At 46.8% G+C, this 16,660-nt stretch overlaps 1 protein-coding gene across 2 annotated transcripts in view; it reads left to right on the plus strand.

Moving 5' to 3' along the window:
• The window catches only part of NTRK3 (neurotrophic receptor tyrosine kinase 3), a 218,343-nt gene extending 202,459 nt beyond the window's left edge, over positions 1–15,884 (plus strand). For both annotated transcript variants that reach the window (XM_058033644.1, XM_058033645.1), the window contains one exon: positions 1,711–15,884. In XM_058033644.1, coding sequence (XP_057889627.1) covers positions 1,711–1,896 — 186 coding nt within the window. In that variant the 3' untranslated portion in view covers positions 1,897–15,884. The remainder of the gene's footprint in view (positions 1–1,710) is intronic.
• The last annotated feature ends 776 nt before the right edge of the window (positions 15,885–16,660 follow it).

The raw sequence follows: 16,660 nt of genomic DNA on the forward strand, positions 1-16,660 counted from the left end.
CCCTTCATCCCGAAGGTGTATTGGTTTGCTACCGTTCCTGGGATAAAATATGATCCTTCCCTTACCTGTTGGTGTATCCACTTCTTTCTGCCTGCTGACCACAGTATCCTGGTGGAGTACCCCTGTGGGAGGGCACCACATTAGCTCTCATCAGTCTCATTTTTCACAGTTTGTGGAGGGATGGGCAGAACTTCTGTAGCTGCAGATAGCTCCACCAGCTCCTGCATGCTGTGGCATCAGAGAAAATCCCTGTAGAAGTCCAAATACAGTGCCAGAGCCCCATGGAGAGGCAGAGCCCAAGGAAGGACAGGTCAATGAGCCTGTGCCAAGCTCCTGGCTGCCAGGACTGGACGAGGAGCAAGCATCAGGCTGGCTGAGCATTGTCCCTGCTGGGTGTTGGCATTGGCAAGGCTGGGATGCCCACTCCCTCCTGTGCCACCTGCATGGCCTCATACCTCTACAGCATTTTCAGCAGGTTGTTCCAAGGCTGGGAGAAACCCTCTTTGAGCAGAGGAATGAGGCAGGGCACCACTCAGCCAGTCCATTACCTTCTCTCTATGCCTTTCCTTTGCCCTGGAGAGAAAGAGCCCAGCACAGGGCTCCTGTGCATGTCCAGGATGTCTTGGCAGGAACCACAGCTCACCCCCTCCTCCCCACAGTGAGCATCCAGCAGCTCTGTGGCAATGCAGGCTTCTCTTCATGCTGTGCCTTGCTCTTCTTGCTTTCAGCTGGTCCTAATCTCTCCCCTCTGTGTTTATATGCAAACAGCACAGTGATAAGTATCCCTTGAGCTGCGTGGTGGGACCATTACTATTCATAAATGATAAACTCCAAACACCTCTTGCTGGGTGGCTTCCCTCCACACGCTGCCTGGGACTGGTGTTTATCTGCAGAGCGTGGCAGGCTGCTCACACTCTGCAATGCTGGGACTCATCAACCCCAACCAAGGAGGCCAGGCGGTAATAGCAGCTCTCTGGAAGCTCATATTTCCCTTTCCTTTTCATTCATTCCTCCAGTAAACAAAACACAAAGAGACTCTTAGGGGAGTCCTTTCCAATGGCATCCCTCTGAAGAGACTTTACTGTTATCCAGGACCTCACATTTTTCTCATTAACAGCACCAATCTGACCCAGAACAGAGTGATAGCACTGTAATTTTTTTTTCTCCTTCACAGATGAGATTTGACATGAAATGTCATTCTTTTTGTTACTTTTCTGTGTCAGAAAGAGGAGAAGTGTGTAGGAAAAGATGCTCTGAACTGTTCCTTATAAACCTCTCCTGGGCTTTGAAGTGGAACGGACTCTTGGTTTTCAGACAAGAAAAATATAATTTCAGCTGTGCAAAATATTGCTGTACTGTGGGGATATTTTCATTCTTCATTTAGCAGGAAAAGCCAACATCAAAAATTAAAACCTATTTCATTTGCTTGTGACCTCCTCTTTGGGGAATGCATTGAGGTAGGTAGGTGTCAAACGTGGAAGGTTTTTGAGATCTGAAAAACTGCAGCTGGAGACCAAATTTTCATGGTAAAATCATCATTAGCAGCAAACAGGTGATCATTAAGGATGTGCAGATCTCTGAGATTTGGCTTCTCAGTTCTCCCCTTGACTAATTGATGCCACATCAGCCAAGCAATATCAGGCACAGGATATCCTCCATAAACTGCCCAGCTGGTATTCAATGTTTCTTTTATTTCTTTCTTTCTTTCAGGTCATTGAGTGCATTACCCAAGGCCGAGTTTTGGAGAGGCCCCGAGTCTGCCCCAAGGAGGTTTACGACATCATGTTGGGCTGCTGGCAGAGGGAACCTCAGCAAAGGCTCAACATCAAGGAGATCTACAAGATCCTCCATGCTCTGGGCAAGGCCACACCAATCTACCTGGACATCCTTGGCTAGCAGTGGCCACTTGTTGGAAGTCCCTGCTCCTTCCTCCCGTCCTTCCTTCCCTCTCCCCCTCCCAAACCCTTTTCCCCTCAGCTCCCAAGCAAACATCTTCATATAAACTCAAGTGCCTGCTACACATACAACACTGAAAACAAAAAAAAAAAAAGCAAAACAAAAAGCAAACCAACAAAAAACCCACAGAACAACAACCTGTAAAGCAGTTTGGCTTATATATATTTATAGATATCTCTCTCTATATAACTTCCACACCAATACAGAAAGAAGCTGCTGTTACAGAAAATTGTGAGACTATATATATTAAAAAAAAAAAGAAACAAAAAAGGGAGAAAAAATACTTAAAAATATATATATAATTAAAAAGGAAAAAAAAAAAAGAGAAAGAAAGGAGAAGGTATCTTTCCCCCGAGCAATCAAGCAGTGAAATGTAACCCAGCTGTGAGTATGGTTCGGGCAGCTGGGCAGGGCTCTAGACTGGCTGTGGCAGCAATGCCATCCTGGGTAGGAGCTGCAGGAAGAAAGCCTTGCCCTGGTTGTATGATATGCACTGAATGTGTGAAATCAGTCCTCCCTTTTCGTCCTTGCCTCCCTCCCTCCTTGCCAGCCCGCAGGTGATGGGCACAGAGCCAGGGCAGTGCCCCTGGATGAACTCTCTTTTACCAACCCCTTCCTCATCCCTTTCTGCCTTCCTGCCTTTTTCCTCCCTCCAACATTTCAGGACAATTTTTCTAATTTGCTGATTCTTAAATGTACAGACTCAAGGCTTTTGAACACACAGTCAAAGGATTGTGGCACCTACGGGTAAAACACACCGGGTAAAACACACACACGGGGGAGCAGCCACCCTCCTGCAGGCTGCAGGCTCCTGCCCCAGCCCTCCCCTGCCCCAGCCCTCTGCCAGTGCTGGGAGAGCAGCAGGACCAAAGCAGCTGTGCCTGGGGCCCTGGGGACCCGGTCCTGAATCATCCCCAACCCACTCCAGTGTGAGACAGGAGTGCTGCTCACCCAGGGCATCACTTTGGAGGAACAACCCCACTCCTCCCTGCCCTTCTGGCTGTCAGTGGCCGTGGGGTTGGTTGGTGGCCGTGGGGTTGTTCCCCTGCCCTCAGCTGTCTGCACCAGGGCCAAATCGGCCCCCGGCGTAAACTTTTAGTGAGCAGGGTTGGATCCTTGCTCTCCCCATGGGGGAAAGGCTACAGGGTGCAGACAGCTGGGAACATGCCTGCAGCCCTGCTGGGCATTCTGGGGGGGTCAGCATATCCCAGCACTCTTCCTCCCCATCCTCTCCCCTTCCCCATTCGTGCCCCATGCCTCAGCCCAAGCCTCAGGCGCAAGCCAGCGGGGGACAGGGAGGGGGACCAGGCTCGTGAGATGGCTGGGAACCTACCAACACCTGCCTGCAGCTCCCTTGCCATTCTCCTCACGTCGCCATCCCCTGAAAGGATTGATGCATCTGCCTTTGAGCTGTTGTGAAATGCAGAGGCTGAAGAATAGCTCCACAGGCAGCCCCGGGAGGAGGGGGAAGGAGGGGAAGGTGCCTCCAGGAGCAGACGGCTCAGCGGATGGCCGCAGCGGCCAGCCTTGCATCTCAATGAGGAGAAAGGCAGCAACAGGGGGTGCTGGGGACAGCCAGGGAGAGACAGCAGCATCCTCGCTGTGCCTGATCTCCCTGGAGCAGAAAATAATCCTGACCTGGGGAAATACTCAGTCAGATGCTGGATCCTGCCTGTCCGGACTGGGCTGAGAACACAAAACCTTTCTGGGCCTTTTTTTCACGTGGGTAATGGAGGATGAGGGGGAAGCTCAGCTTGGCAGCTGCTCTCAGGAGGCAGGGAACGGGCGGCACAGGCATTGTCAAGGCGATTTTGAGAAGGCAACAACTGCCAGCACAAAAATAGCCTGCTCGGATGTGGCACTTGTGGAAGGCAATGCGGATGGGGGAAGAGGGGACAGAGAGGGGATCTTGGCTCCTTCCCCATGGCCAGAGATGCAAGGGGAGCTAGGTGACTGGTTATGCACTGGAAGGGAAGATCTTGCATCCTCTCCCCATCCCCCATGTCTCCTGACAATCAATATCTCTCACTCATGGCACGGGCATGGCCTGTCTGATGGTTTCAGATAGGGGCAGGGGACACTGGTAAAGGAGGATTGTGGTGCCAACAGCAGCTGTGGGTTTATTCTGTGTCTGTGTAATGGGCAGCGAGAGCCTGGGGTGGGAGATGATGCAGTGGTGGCAGTGCCCACGTGGGGGTGAGGACACAGCCTTCCTCTGCCTGTTAGAGAGATCTAGGACAGACTGGTGCCTGTGGGGCCTGGACAGACTGCCACTGAACAGGCACCAGGAGCTCACAGCATCACCAGTGATGGCATGGTCATGGAAAGGCTGTGGGCCAGCACCAGGAGTCCACACACAGGAAGACTGTAACATGCTGCCTCTCCATAGCAGGACCTTGCTCTTTTGGGAGAAGATATCCTGCCTATTTAGGTCCAACTTTGAAAGGGGAAAAGACTGGTTAAAGGGTTGCTGGCCCCAGCCTGGCTCCCTTTTTGTGCAGGCTGCTTGGCTGAAAGGGTTGGAGATTCAGCACAGGGAGAGAACAAGCAATGGCTGTTAATTGTCCAGCATCTCCAGGATAAAACCCTTTCCTGGGCCAGCCTGTCTCTTACCCCAAGGGGTTTCTTGCTCTTGTGCCTCCCAGCCATTGTGCAAGGCCACAGTTTTTTCCACCCCTCTCTATCACTCCCACTCTGTCATTTCTTTTTTGGCTTTTACACTACAAAGTCACCTACAGACACTGGTTCCCAGCTGATGAGATCCCTCCTCACAGCAGCTACATCCTCCCTTCCTCACTTCTCTCCTCCTTCCCCTCCTCCCCAGCACCACCACCCTGTCCCCTTCACCACCTCTTTGTACTGTCACAATGACAAAGTGAGCTCAGGAGCCAAGTGTGACACTGAGCCTTGATGCTGCATGTTTAGGATTAGGTGGCCTGTGAGGAGAGTTTATGTGTCTCCAGAAGATGGCAAATGGCTGAAGAAGGTGGTGATATGCTCAGGCTCTGGCTGCTTTGCTCTGGCTTTTTGTCAGAGTTAATTGTGAACTGTTGCTCAGAAGAGCTGGATAAGCTGCACTTCTGTGCTGTGACATCTGCTCTGCTGCTGCTCTGGCCCCCTTGGCCTGTCATTGTTGGATGGAGGTTTGTTGGGAGCAAGGAGAAGATTGCTTTGTGTTCAAAGACATGACAGAAATTGCTGAATCCCTTTTTGGCATGACAGTTTTGGAGGGGAAGAGGGAAAGCAGCTGTGCTGCATTCCTGGTGACCACCCTGAGACCTCGTTTGCAGAAGCACCTTTCCTGGAGCAGAAGAGAGCTTTCCCATCAGCATGGACTGGGGATCTTCCCTGTAGGAAGAGGGCCTCTGTGATGGGGCTATGTGTGAGGAGAAGAAAAGCAGATTTTGGGGGAAACTCTCACAGAATATCAACATATGAGTGTTTGGAGTCAAAGAGAAATGAGTTCATGCTTCTTTATTTCTCAGAGCGATACTTCCCTATGCCCTGCCTCTACTCAGAGCAGAGAGCTATCCATGCTGCCTGGGAACATGTCTCACCCAGCTCTGGGGCAAGCCAGGCCAAATTCCCAGCACATCCAGGCAGACCTTCCCACCACCCAGCCCCTTCCACCTGCAGTTTTCTCAAGGGACTTGTGAAAGGGAGCTGGAAGGAACATCAGCCTGAGCACAGCTGAGAAGGGGCCATAGGGTCTTCCCTGTCCCAGCTGCATGCTGCTCCCTAAAAATTAAAACTGTTTGCACCAACTCAGTCACCCAAGGGTGTCACTGGAGTGATGCTTTCTTGGAAGTGCAGGTGCTATTTTGGTGCATGGTACTGGTGGAAATTTTGTGCCAGGGCTGCAAACTGCAGGCAGTGAATGTGGCTCCAGCCTCAGGGTCTCATCAGTGACCTGGTTTGTTTTCTCCTGCCATTATTTTTCTTTCCACCCCAGTCTGTCAGGTTGCAAGGCAGAAGCTGAAATGTAGCAAAGGGAAGAGATGCAGAGATCTGCCAGACTGAAAGTCCATCCTGTCTCCTGCACAACTTGCCCAACTTTGGCCTTTTTAGATGTCCATCAGTGTATGGATTTTGGGGGCTGAAAAAGTCTGGACTGCCTATCCTTGGGTCTGCAGGGTGTTGAATTGCAGATGGGTGACTCTGGGAACTGTGCTGCCCGGACAAATGTGAAAACTGTGGAAAAGAGGGTGCTTGCTTGAGAGACACCGTTAGCTCTGAGCTGTTTGCTTGTCCCAAGGAGTGGGTGGAACAAGGTGAGAGAATGTATGGAGGAATAAAAGAGGCAGGGAAAGGGAAAAGCTGGTTTTAGAAGGCAACTGAGTATCTTGGGTTGGGAAATCAAGACAGATTTGGGGAGTGTGGTGTAGAATTTTAAGTAGCACAATGGATACAAGCAAAAACAAAAGAAAATAGCAACGTACTGCAGCTCCAGGAAAAGTTAGCTATGAAACTGGGCAAATACTGGTTTAAAAAGGAGGCAGAAACTAATAAAATCAAGGGACCATTTATGCAGATGGGAAACAAAATCACTAGGTTTTGTGCTTTTCTGTGATTTTTTTTTTCCTGTAAGAAAATGCAACTAAAAGAGGGTCTCAAAAGTTATGCTGTTTCAGGAGCACAGACAGAAGTATCATATGAGCTGTTTCTTTTCACATGAAAAGCTCTTATTTCCCAGAACTCAAATGTGTAGGTTTTCTTACTTCAGGATATGGGCTGAAGAATGCAGACATGTTCACCACAAGCCCCCAAACCCAGAGGTAGTTTGGAACACTTGATCAGCATTCGTTTGTGTGCCAGTCTGTGTGAAAACTGTTCAGCATATTACCTTTAAAAGTTTTTTAAAAAAATCTTTCTAATTTCCTCCCTCCCTGTGGAGTATCTACATCCTTTCCTGATCTGGCCAGGAATCAGCTGAAGCACTACAGCCATGGCTTGTACCCAATGTTTTGTAACAGCTCTAGGTGTGTTCTCTGGTTGTAAGGCAATGATGAGAATAAGCAAGGGGAATAAAGGAGATCCTGGCTGTGATTCCACGCTGTGGTGGATCCTCTGATAGCTGGAAGGCTCTGGACACCAACAGGGCTCCTCTGCTATGGGACTCACAGGCACAGGTGTGCCACCGTGCCACCCAAAAGTTTTGTTCTCCATTTACATTCAGTGTCTTTCTGATGGATGGTGGGCTCATGGAGCCTTGGCATATGGTGGTGTGTCAAAATGAGTACCAAAAGCAAAAGAAGAGAAAATTCCCCCCTCAGCACTGCTTTTCAGGAGTGGATAGACTTGCTTAAGTCTAAGATAGCTTCTCCACTCCCGCACCAAGGCATTTCTTACATCAGTACAAATTTAATGTTTACATAGTTGCTAAATTCTAAAAATTCTTTTCCCTTTGCTGCTGTCCTTGAAAGTACAGATATTGAATTTCAAGCCTAGAGAAAGTAGGTGTTTTCAAAACATCTGTTCTGGCTGGCAGTGTCATAAATGACAGAGGCAGAGATGTCAGTCGCTGCTCTGGCAGGAATGGAGGAGCATTCCATCTCTCCTGTGCCTCTTTTTCCTTTCCAATGCAACACTGAGCCATGAAACTGCTCCCTGAGAGAAGTGATTGGAGTCCTATTGCTTGCAATTTTGAAAAAGTGAGCTGAGGAAAGAGATAAGAGACTGAAGAGAAGGAAGGACAAAATATTCCAGCTTTCCCTAACAGTTAAGTAAGCTGGTAGATCAGTTTCATGTTGGTGGCTTGGGTTTCTCCCAGACCCAATCTGAGAGCTCTTTTCAAACTAAAGGAATGACCATTGGTTCCTCCTCTCTTCTGCTAGTCCCACAATTTTAGCATCTCTGCAAGGGGAAGAGGCATCACAAATCTAACCATCACTTCCCCGCACTGTCAGGAGTCCTCCACAGGAACTGCCCTCCCTCCCAGCACAAGTGACTGATCCCACTGCTGAAAACTGGAACAGTTCTTCTGAGGGGGAGTTTAACTACTGGCAGCTCAGGACAAGGTCCCAGCAGGGAAGGGCTGAAATACCGCTAAAGAAAATCATAGCTCTGGGCGGTCCAAATGTCTTCTTGCATGTTTTCTCTTGCTCTCTGCTGGCTTCCAGCCTCTCCAGTCTTTGCTGCTTGATACTCAGAGAGCTGAGTTTCTGCATTCCCTCTCTTTTCTGAGCTCAGAGGGCTGGTGAAGCAGTTTGATTTCGATGTGGTAGGTGAGATCAGATTTCTCCCTCCATGCCCTCTTCTTTTTCTCCCTGTGCAGCTCCTGTCCTTGCAGTTCTCAGGACTTGACTAGCAGAGTTTTTAAATGAAGTGAAAGTCTTAATGTGAGGTGAATCCCAAGACCACAAACAGTTTGGACTTCAAACAGTGAGAAAATTGGCGCCGGATGATTCCGCACACAAAGCAGAAAACTTTCATTTCCTGCAGGCAGGATGGAATTGACTGTTATATTAAGACTTCAGAAGGAGCACTGCCCCGGAGTAATTTCACTGCTGTCAGGCAGTGTTGACATCTAGATTAACCTCTGTGCAGTGAATTTTACAGCAACGCTCATTGTAATGCATGTGGGGTATCTCCTGTAAATCCCAGCTGAAGCCCACAGTGTCCCACCCTTCTGCACGGGAGGAAGGGTTGGGGAGCAGCTGCTATCGTTTCTGACCCCAGCAAAGCGTGACTCCAACCTCATCCAGGCCAGTTCTGCTGAAACTGATTTTCTGCTGTTCTAAAGTGACAATAGCTCCAGCCTGTATTTTTTTTTTTCCTTCTAATTCCCCAAAGAGGTTTACATCACAAGGCTGAAATTTTTGCCGGTGACAAACAGCTCCCTTCATGTATCCAGCCAGCAGTACAGTCCTAATTAAAAGGCACTAGTTAACTAGAGGCAATTAGCTGCTTGCACTGATTAATTCCAAGACATACAATCCCCAAACACAAAGCTCTGATCGGATGTGATATAAATGGCAGACAAACTCCCAGCTGATGCGAGATGGTGGCATCCAGTCCTACTCACCAGCACACAGGCACACAGTGAACGCTGCCTACCAAACCAAAACTGCATGGATTAAAGAAATTCACACAGTTAACTCTGTGAAAGTCAGAGGACGTTGCAAAAGAAGCCCTTTGGCTCCAGAAACGAATGCTCCTGCTGATAATTTGAAACCATAGGCCTGACCCCAAGTCCTTCTGTCTTTTGCTGTAAGAGATTGAGCAATGGGATTTCCCAGGCAGGACCACAACAGCTTCTTCACTTTTGTGCTGGCAGAGACAATCCTCTCTGTGGTTCTTGAGGTGCATCTCTGAGATTCACTTTGTGAAAAAAGCACTAGCATGTAAAAAAATACAGAAAAGGAAGGGAAGGGTTCTTTGTGTGTTTTTGCCACATCTGCTTATTGATACATTTATTTTCCTACTCAGATGTTGCTCTGCAGTCATCTGCAGGAGGTTCTAGGCAAGAGAGAAGCTATCAGGTGCTGAAGAGATCAACCACTAGCACTAAGGGCAAAATCCCAATAGAAATCTCTTTCAGAGCCCATCTCTCCTCTCACCCACAGGTCTTCACAGTAGCCTTACCATTCTATTTGCCAAAGGTTTTGGACAGCCTGTGAAGAGGTGACATATCTTCAGTTTCTCCTTATCTTCAGGAGGAATTGTGACATTTTTGTAATTTGACCCATCAGGAAGATTCCTTCAAACTAACATTTATTACCTCCAATCAGAATACAGCTGAAAAGGCTACCCAAGGTTATAGAAAAGGTCAAGCTCTTGCTTTGGACTGGAATTTGCTTTGGAAGGAATTTGATGGACCAATTTAACCACCACAGCACATCAAAACCTGGTGGCTTCATTTAAAAAGTAATCAGTATTGTATTTCGTTTTAGACATCCGTGCATTAGTGTTCTGCAAATATGATTTCCTCTTTGTTTGCATTATTGATGCCATAAAATGTCAGACACATTAAAGAAAAAAAAAAAAAAAGAGGCCAGCCTTTGGGGTTTGGAATGATTCTAGCTGAATTGCATTTGGGTTACTTTCCTTTTTATTTCCCATGGCAGCGATGCACTGTTACTCATTCTGCTATTGTTTTACAAAGAGTTCTCAGTAAGTGTGTTTATTCAGCCAACCATATTTCAGGAAACACATAACCTTGATATTTTTTCCTGTATGTGGCAGCGTGTGTGAATGTGTGTTGGGGAGAGGAGGGGAGGTGGAGCTTTTGACAAGAGCCCTCCCAAGTCTGGTTGTGTGTTGGCTTTGTGCAATGCTGCATGAATCCCTCCTGCTAAGGTGCCTGGCTTGATTTAACCTCAAGAACTGACTTTTGTAATCAGGATTTGAGGTCTTCTGCTTTAGCACTGCCCAGAATCTGTCATCTGCTCTCACCATTCAGCAGCCATCTGCTATCCAGAGAGGTTCCTAGATGTCTATGCCACAGAGATTGCACAGTAATTGAGTCTCAGGTGTGTGAAAAAGGAGTTTTAGCTCGTTCTGATCCTGGACCAGGAGCAAGTTTGCTGATTTAGTTTGGTTCCCACCTAAGGTTCACTGACTGCAGTTCCCAAGACAAATACTCTTAGCTGCTCAGTGCTGTTTCTCACAGACCATTACAAGTACAGGCCTCGGAGGCTGTAGCTCTCTGCCTCACCTCTCTATAATGGATGTGGATCCATTTTTCAGTGATCCTGGGATTTTTTTTTGAAGGATATTCTCCCTCCAAAAATCTAAGAAATCCTCAAGCATTCTCTCTTGTTGAAAAGTGAAGAAATAAGGTGGAAATATCTCCCCTGCGTAGAGATTTTCATCAGTAGTAAAATTTCAGCTTTTCCTCCCAGTGACAGCAAGACTTGGATGCAGGAGGAGAAGAATACAGTGGAGCAGTTTAAGGAAGGGACTCAGCTAGGACCTGGATTGAAAAGTCATCTGTTCACCTACTGAGCCATGGCCAGTTTCATACAGGAAGAGATCTCCAGCTTTTCTTGAGCTTCAGATTCCTGTCCAGCTCTCTTGTTTCTATTCCAGTTCTGAGGAATGACCATCAGATGACCTTCAGATCTCATCTTCACAGATCCTTCCCAGGGCTATCCAAACAGCCCAAAGAAGTGATGGCAGGGGCTGAATGGGTGTGTAATTCAGTGTCTTTCTCTCCCTTTTTCATCAGGGGCAGAGATAGTGAAAGTGACAGAACAGAAAAATTATTTTCCCCAACAGCAGTGATCCAGTTTCTTTTTAAACTCTGATATTTAAGATGCCATACAGCAGTACCTATAAATATGCCTTGAAATGTTGAATGAGCACACGAGTATATTTGATTTTGTTTTTATGCCTATAATTTCTCTCACCAAGAATTCAGCCGTTACTCAGCTCCCAGCAGGTTGTTCTGATTGCTGGAGAGATGGTTGGGATTGATTCCGGCTGTGACCTGCTCCAGTCCAGCCTCATTCTTATGTAGCTAGATTGAAACAATAGAAATCAGCAAGAGACTGAATTGTTGTTCCTGTGAAACTGAACCTTCTTGTGCAACTCCAGGCTAAATGTAGAAGGTGTTGATGACCCACAACTTTGAACTCAGTAAAGGCTGCAGGTTCTGAGAGGCTCTGAACAGATGTTAGGAGCAGAACAGTGGGAGAGAGAGAAATGCTACAAGAGGAAAAAAACCCAAACTAACAAATATTACATCAGAAAAGACTGTGGTTGGTCGACAATATAAGAAAACCCACTGCTGTACATGAGAAAAGACACGGAATACTCACCCTGGTAACCAAGAACATTGGCCAAGAGGACAAGAGCAGCTCAAACCTCCCCTCACTTTTAATTTCCTTTTTCTTCTTCTCCTGCTAATACAGAATAAATCCTGGCTTATGGCCTTCCTGGAAACTGAAATTAAGAGGCAGATTTGGGACAGGATGAGAGGGACTGGATCCTTCTGGATGATACAACAGCTTTATAGCCCAGCACCTCTTAGTAGAAAGTGCCTGATCTGCCCTTTCTTTGATTTTTTTTTTTTTTAATTAGAAACCATAATTGCTTCAAGTAGTGCTCCCAAACAGCCCCAATCTCTTGATAAAATGGAGATTTCAGCGGACGGACAGACGTGGTGAGCGGCGTCCCTGCGGATCAGCACCGCGGACAGCGGCCCGGCCCGGCGCTGCGGCCGCCGCTGGAGCGGGAGCCGCGCCTCGCATGGAGAAACCCAACCTTGGAGGAATCGTGCCCACACTGCCCAGGGAACTGCTGTCTCACCCTTCGTTCCTTTCTCCCATGTCTTTTTCCAGTGTGAAATCATGATCTGGGATCTTGTTTTCAAGTGATGGTTTAAAACACAAACCAATCATTCTGATGCAAGAGAGAACCATTTTTTCCTTCAGAGTTAAACTCTCTGCCCCACTTTTTGCTGCACTGGTATTCCACCTGTGAAGGCTCCATCTCTAGTCTGGATTGTGAAAGGTTTTTATCTTCTCATCCATTGGGACAGTTTGACAAATGGAGAGATATTACACTGGTAGCCCTTCAGAAAGAGAATCCTTATTTTATTGGAAGCATCATGTGATTGAGATTTCAGCCATCAATTGCATTTACTGTTGGTAAAGGGTAAACAGACAAATCTCCTGGAAAATTGCAATTAAGGGACATATAAATGACACTGTGGCCACTGGAAGTTATGTTCACCAAAAAAAAAGAGAAGAAGCCACATCACTGAGTAGTAGAGAGTTGTCAGAATCATAGAACGGTTTGGGTTGGAAGAGATTTTAAAAATCACCTAGTTTTAGCACCCCCAGTATGGGCAGGCACATTTTCCACCCAACTAGGTTGCACAAAGCCCTGTCCATTCTGGCCTTGAAGAGTCAGATAAAGATGAAGAGCCATGAAGACACCAACAGGCAGGATGTTGTGAAGAGAAGCAGTCTTATCTCACAGAGTTAAAAAAGGCAAGTGTCTCAGCATTCATCTTGCTCAGCCTGCATATTTGGGATGAAATAAGGAAGGTATTTCATAATGAGGGTACACACTAAGGAAGGTGTACCCTCAAATTAGGGTTGGATGTCTCCTGGACCTATTCACCCTGGTGAGAAGCTGTTGGGCAGCAGCATGCAGGCTCATTAACATGCCTGAAAAATTTAGTGTGAAGAAGAAGAGCCAGAAAAGTAGGCCAGAAAGTTGGGCTATTCCCCCCACTCAACATATGCTGCTTTCTAGAAGCACTTTCCTCTGTATCCCACGTCCCACACACTCCCCAGCTGTGACTGGAAGTTACTACAATGGGACCTGTGGATGGACACAGAGACAGAGAGGACTGGGAAGTGTCTGAGACACGAAACTTCAAAACTTGTAAGTAGCAGTACTGAAAATGAGGGATTAAGGCCAGACTTGTGGTGCTTAGGGCTGTCTGGGAGTCAGAAAGGATGAGCTTGCAGGGGACAGCAAAGATAATTTAATAAGGGGCTTGGAGAACAAATGATGCTAAGAGGAGGGATCAGAGAAGCCTACTGGGACACAGGGAGAGGAAAGAAATGGACAAGGACTTGATTCCCAGTGAAGGGTCAGTGATCAAGAGGGTGGTGAAAGTCAGATAGGACCTGTGGTGAAGCAAAGGGGAGCCCAGGTTGGGGAAGAACTGTAGATGTGAGGAAAGAGTCCTTACAGAATGATGTGGGCTCATCCAAATGGGTCCTGAAGGTTTCTTCAAACTTTCAGTTCTACTGGGCTTCCTCCAGATCCACAATTTCTGCTTAAAACTCAACAAACACCAAAAATTTAACTGCATACATTTTGCTCTCTGACAGCTCTGTTTTCAGTACTAACAGCCTAAGTTGTTTTAGTTCCCCTCAATCCTCCCGTTCAACCCCCATAACCAGCTAATTCCTTGTGTGAAGGAGAATTGGCTTTTTTTTTTTAAGTTTTCTATTATTTTTTCCCAGAAGTGTCCATTAAATTTTCAGCTAAACTGGAAGGCAATTTTTTGCATGAGAGGTTTACATAGATAGGCTTAAAGCAGAAAAAAAAATAAAAATAACTATACTAAATTACCTCCCCCTCCCCCACCATGTCTTAATGAAGTGCTGTTTTACATAAGTTATTTCAAGAGAAATGAAGTATTTTTGGGCAGGCAAGCAATCAACATTTATTTAGGTTTCCAGGAGTGTTGCAACTCCCTCTGAATCTTCTGAGTCAGGCAAGGAGGCAAGTTTTCCCCAAGTAAAGATTGAGGATACACAACTTTCTTGGGTGAAGGCTGTCTGGGGGTCTTCAGGCTGTGCTTGGGAATGTTTTTAGGGGCTGCACTGTGCTCTTGCCTCTGGTAATTTCTCTAAGATTTGTGTGTTGAAGCAATGCTGTCTGTCAGGGGGTTGTGTGGCAGCATGGTGGCCTAGGCAGAAAAATCACTCTGATTTCCTGTGCTGGCTTCAAAAAACCCCCATGCACCTTCCAGAAATCTGCAAGGGTAGACTTAACTTCCAGGCACCTGCTCCTCCTCCCAGCTGAAGAGCCCTTGAGCAGTGCAGGCAGGCTTGGCCCCCAGAGGATGCTGCTCCTCAGCTCACTCTGGCAGGTACCAGAGCACCTCTCTGGTACTGAGAGGAGGATGGGGCTACAGCTCAGAGGAAAGGCATTTTGATGGCATTTGTGATGTTACTCTTATTTAAACCAGCTCATTTTAGTCTCTGCTAATGTCACGGGAAGACTGCATGAGCGGAGAACAATCCCTCTGGTGATCTATGTTGAATTGATTTCTATTTTTTTGGAAGACGTTTTTTACACTATACACCAACCCACATTTGCTTAGTCTGGGGCTTCTTTTGCATCTTTTGAGTCCTATTTGCCATTTTGCAAGTGAATTGATGGTTCTCAACCTTCTCCAAACTGCAGTTTCCCCTTCTCCAAACAAAATTTCACCATTTTCTCCTGCTGGGAACAAGCCAGGTTATCCCTTCAGGGAGAATCTGGTGAAAGCAAGGAAGCTGTGATCTCTGCCTGCCCACCCCACCTCCACTGGCTCTAACTCAGAGGATGAGGAACTCTGATCTGAGTTTTGGCCAAGGTAGGGTCCCTGCTTGTCCCCTACCTGCCACATCATCTGCATCAAGCTACCCTGGAAGGGGATGACTGATACAGCATTAGTCACACTGACGTGAAGAGTTTTTAAATTAAGAATTTGCAGTGAGGTCCAGGGACCTGTTAAAGTGCTGAGGTATTTACCCTCCCCAGACCTTCCCTTCCTTCCTGCCCTGCTTTGGCCCTTCCTCTCTCCCCAGCCTTGAAATGAAACAGAAAATTATTTTTTTAAAACTGTGTCGATAATTTATGTTTAGTATAAAGGATGATTTAATGGCATCACCAAAGGTCATTTTTTTCATCTCCGTGTTACTACCCCAGCCCCAGAGGCTGTGCATCCATCCCCTCTTTCCCATAACTGCACTGCCCTCCCTTCCATCCACCTCACCCATCCTCTGTCACCACACACCCGCCCCAGCGTTCCACGTACCCGACACCCGCTTCAGGTTCAGCCGATGGAGAACAGAGATTTCAAACTGAAACCTCCACTCCAGAGCACCCCCAAACTGAAACCATCTCCACCCTGAAAACGGTCAGCTGCTGCAAACGACAGGCAGACTCATTTCTTGAACTCTGTAAGGTTTTTTTTAAAGCCTTTTATACCTATTTACGTGTGCGCGTGCGTGCACCGAGTGTGCACAGTGGTACCTGTGTGCACAAATGCACACAAATCTCTCTCTCAAGTATAAATATATTGTATGTTAGAGCTGTAAATACTCCTTGGTCACGTGTCTATGTCTTCTTCAAGGTATCATATCCTCAGTGTTACGTTAACAACTCCATTTATTGATTGATGAAACTATGTGTAGATCTGTACCCTCCTGACATAGTTTATGTAGCTCTCTCTTCTCAAATAAAGTACAAAACTACCACCAGCAGGTTCTCCTCTCCTCTTTGTTCCATGGTGAGCATTCAGCTTTAATTCATAGAAACCTGGCACTTAAAATTTATGCACTTTGCAGCTATCCCGACAGTGCAGAAACTGTCACGAGATGTTTCAGGAATTTTATTTGCTGGTCAATAAAAGGCCAATAATAGTTGTTAACAAAAGGTAATAATCTGTAAGTAAAATGCTGTCCCATCTGCAGTAAATTATGATCTTTGTACTGATCAGATTCATCCTTCCCACCTACCTCCAGGTGCAGCCGGCACCAATCACAGCTCTCTTCATCAGGGTAGAGACAGCAGGAGTCCATCCTCCTCCTCCCCTTTTGGTGGATCTCTGCACCATTACCTCAACCAGCCCTCCCAGAGTGCAGAAATTTCCTTTTGGCTTAGAAGGATCCAGTCTCTTCCTTGTTATGTTGTTGGTTTGTTGCTGCTTGGATTGCTCAGCACCCAAACTCAGCTCCAGTCTTGGGGCTGGGAGCAAATCTTAGGATTATGGTAAAATCCACTGCTGTCATTTGTTTCCCCTTGATTCCAGGCTTCATGCTGAACTCACAGGAACCAGAGGATATTTACCATCGCAAGCTGAATAAAAACCCCTCTTTGCACAGATACACTTACTGTAAAAAACTATAAAGATGATTTGTGAAGTAACACTTAATTTACTGCAACTGACACCAGACTCCAGCTGCCAGAAATTTGACTGACAATTTCTATTTATTTATATCCTGCTATACAATATCTGCCTTAATGC

This window comes from Melospiza georgiana, chromosome 13 (assembly GCF_028018845.1).
Source record: "Melospiza georgiana isolate bMelGeo1 chromosome 13, bMelGeo1.pri, whole genome shotgun sequence".
Taxonomy (NCBI): Eukaryota; Metazoa; Chordata; class Aves; order Passeriformes; family Passerellidae; genus Melospiza; species Melospiza georgiana.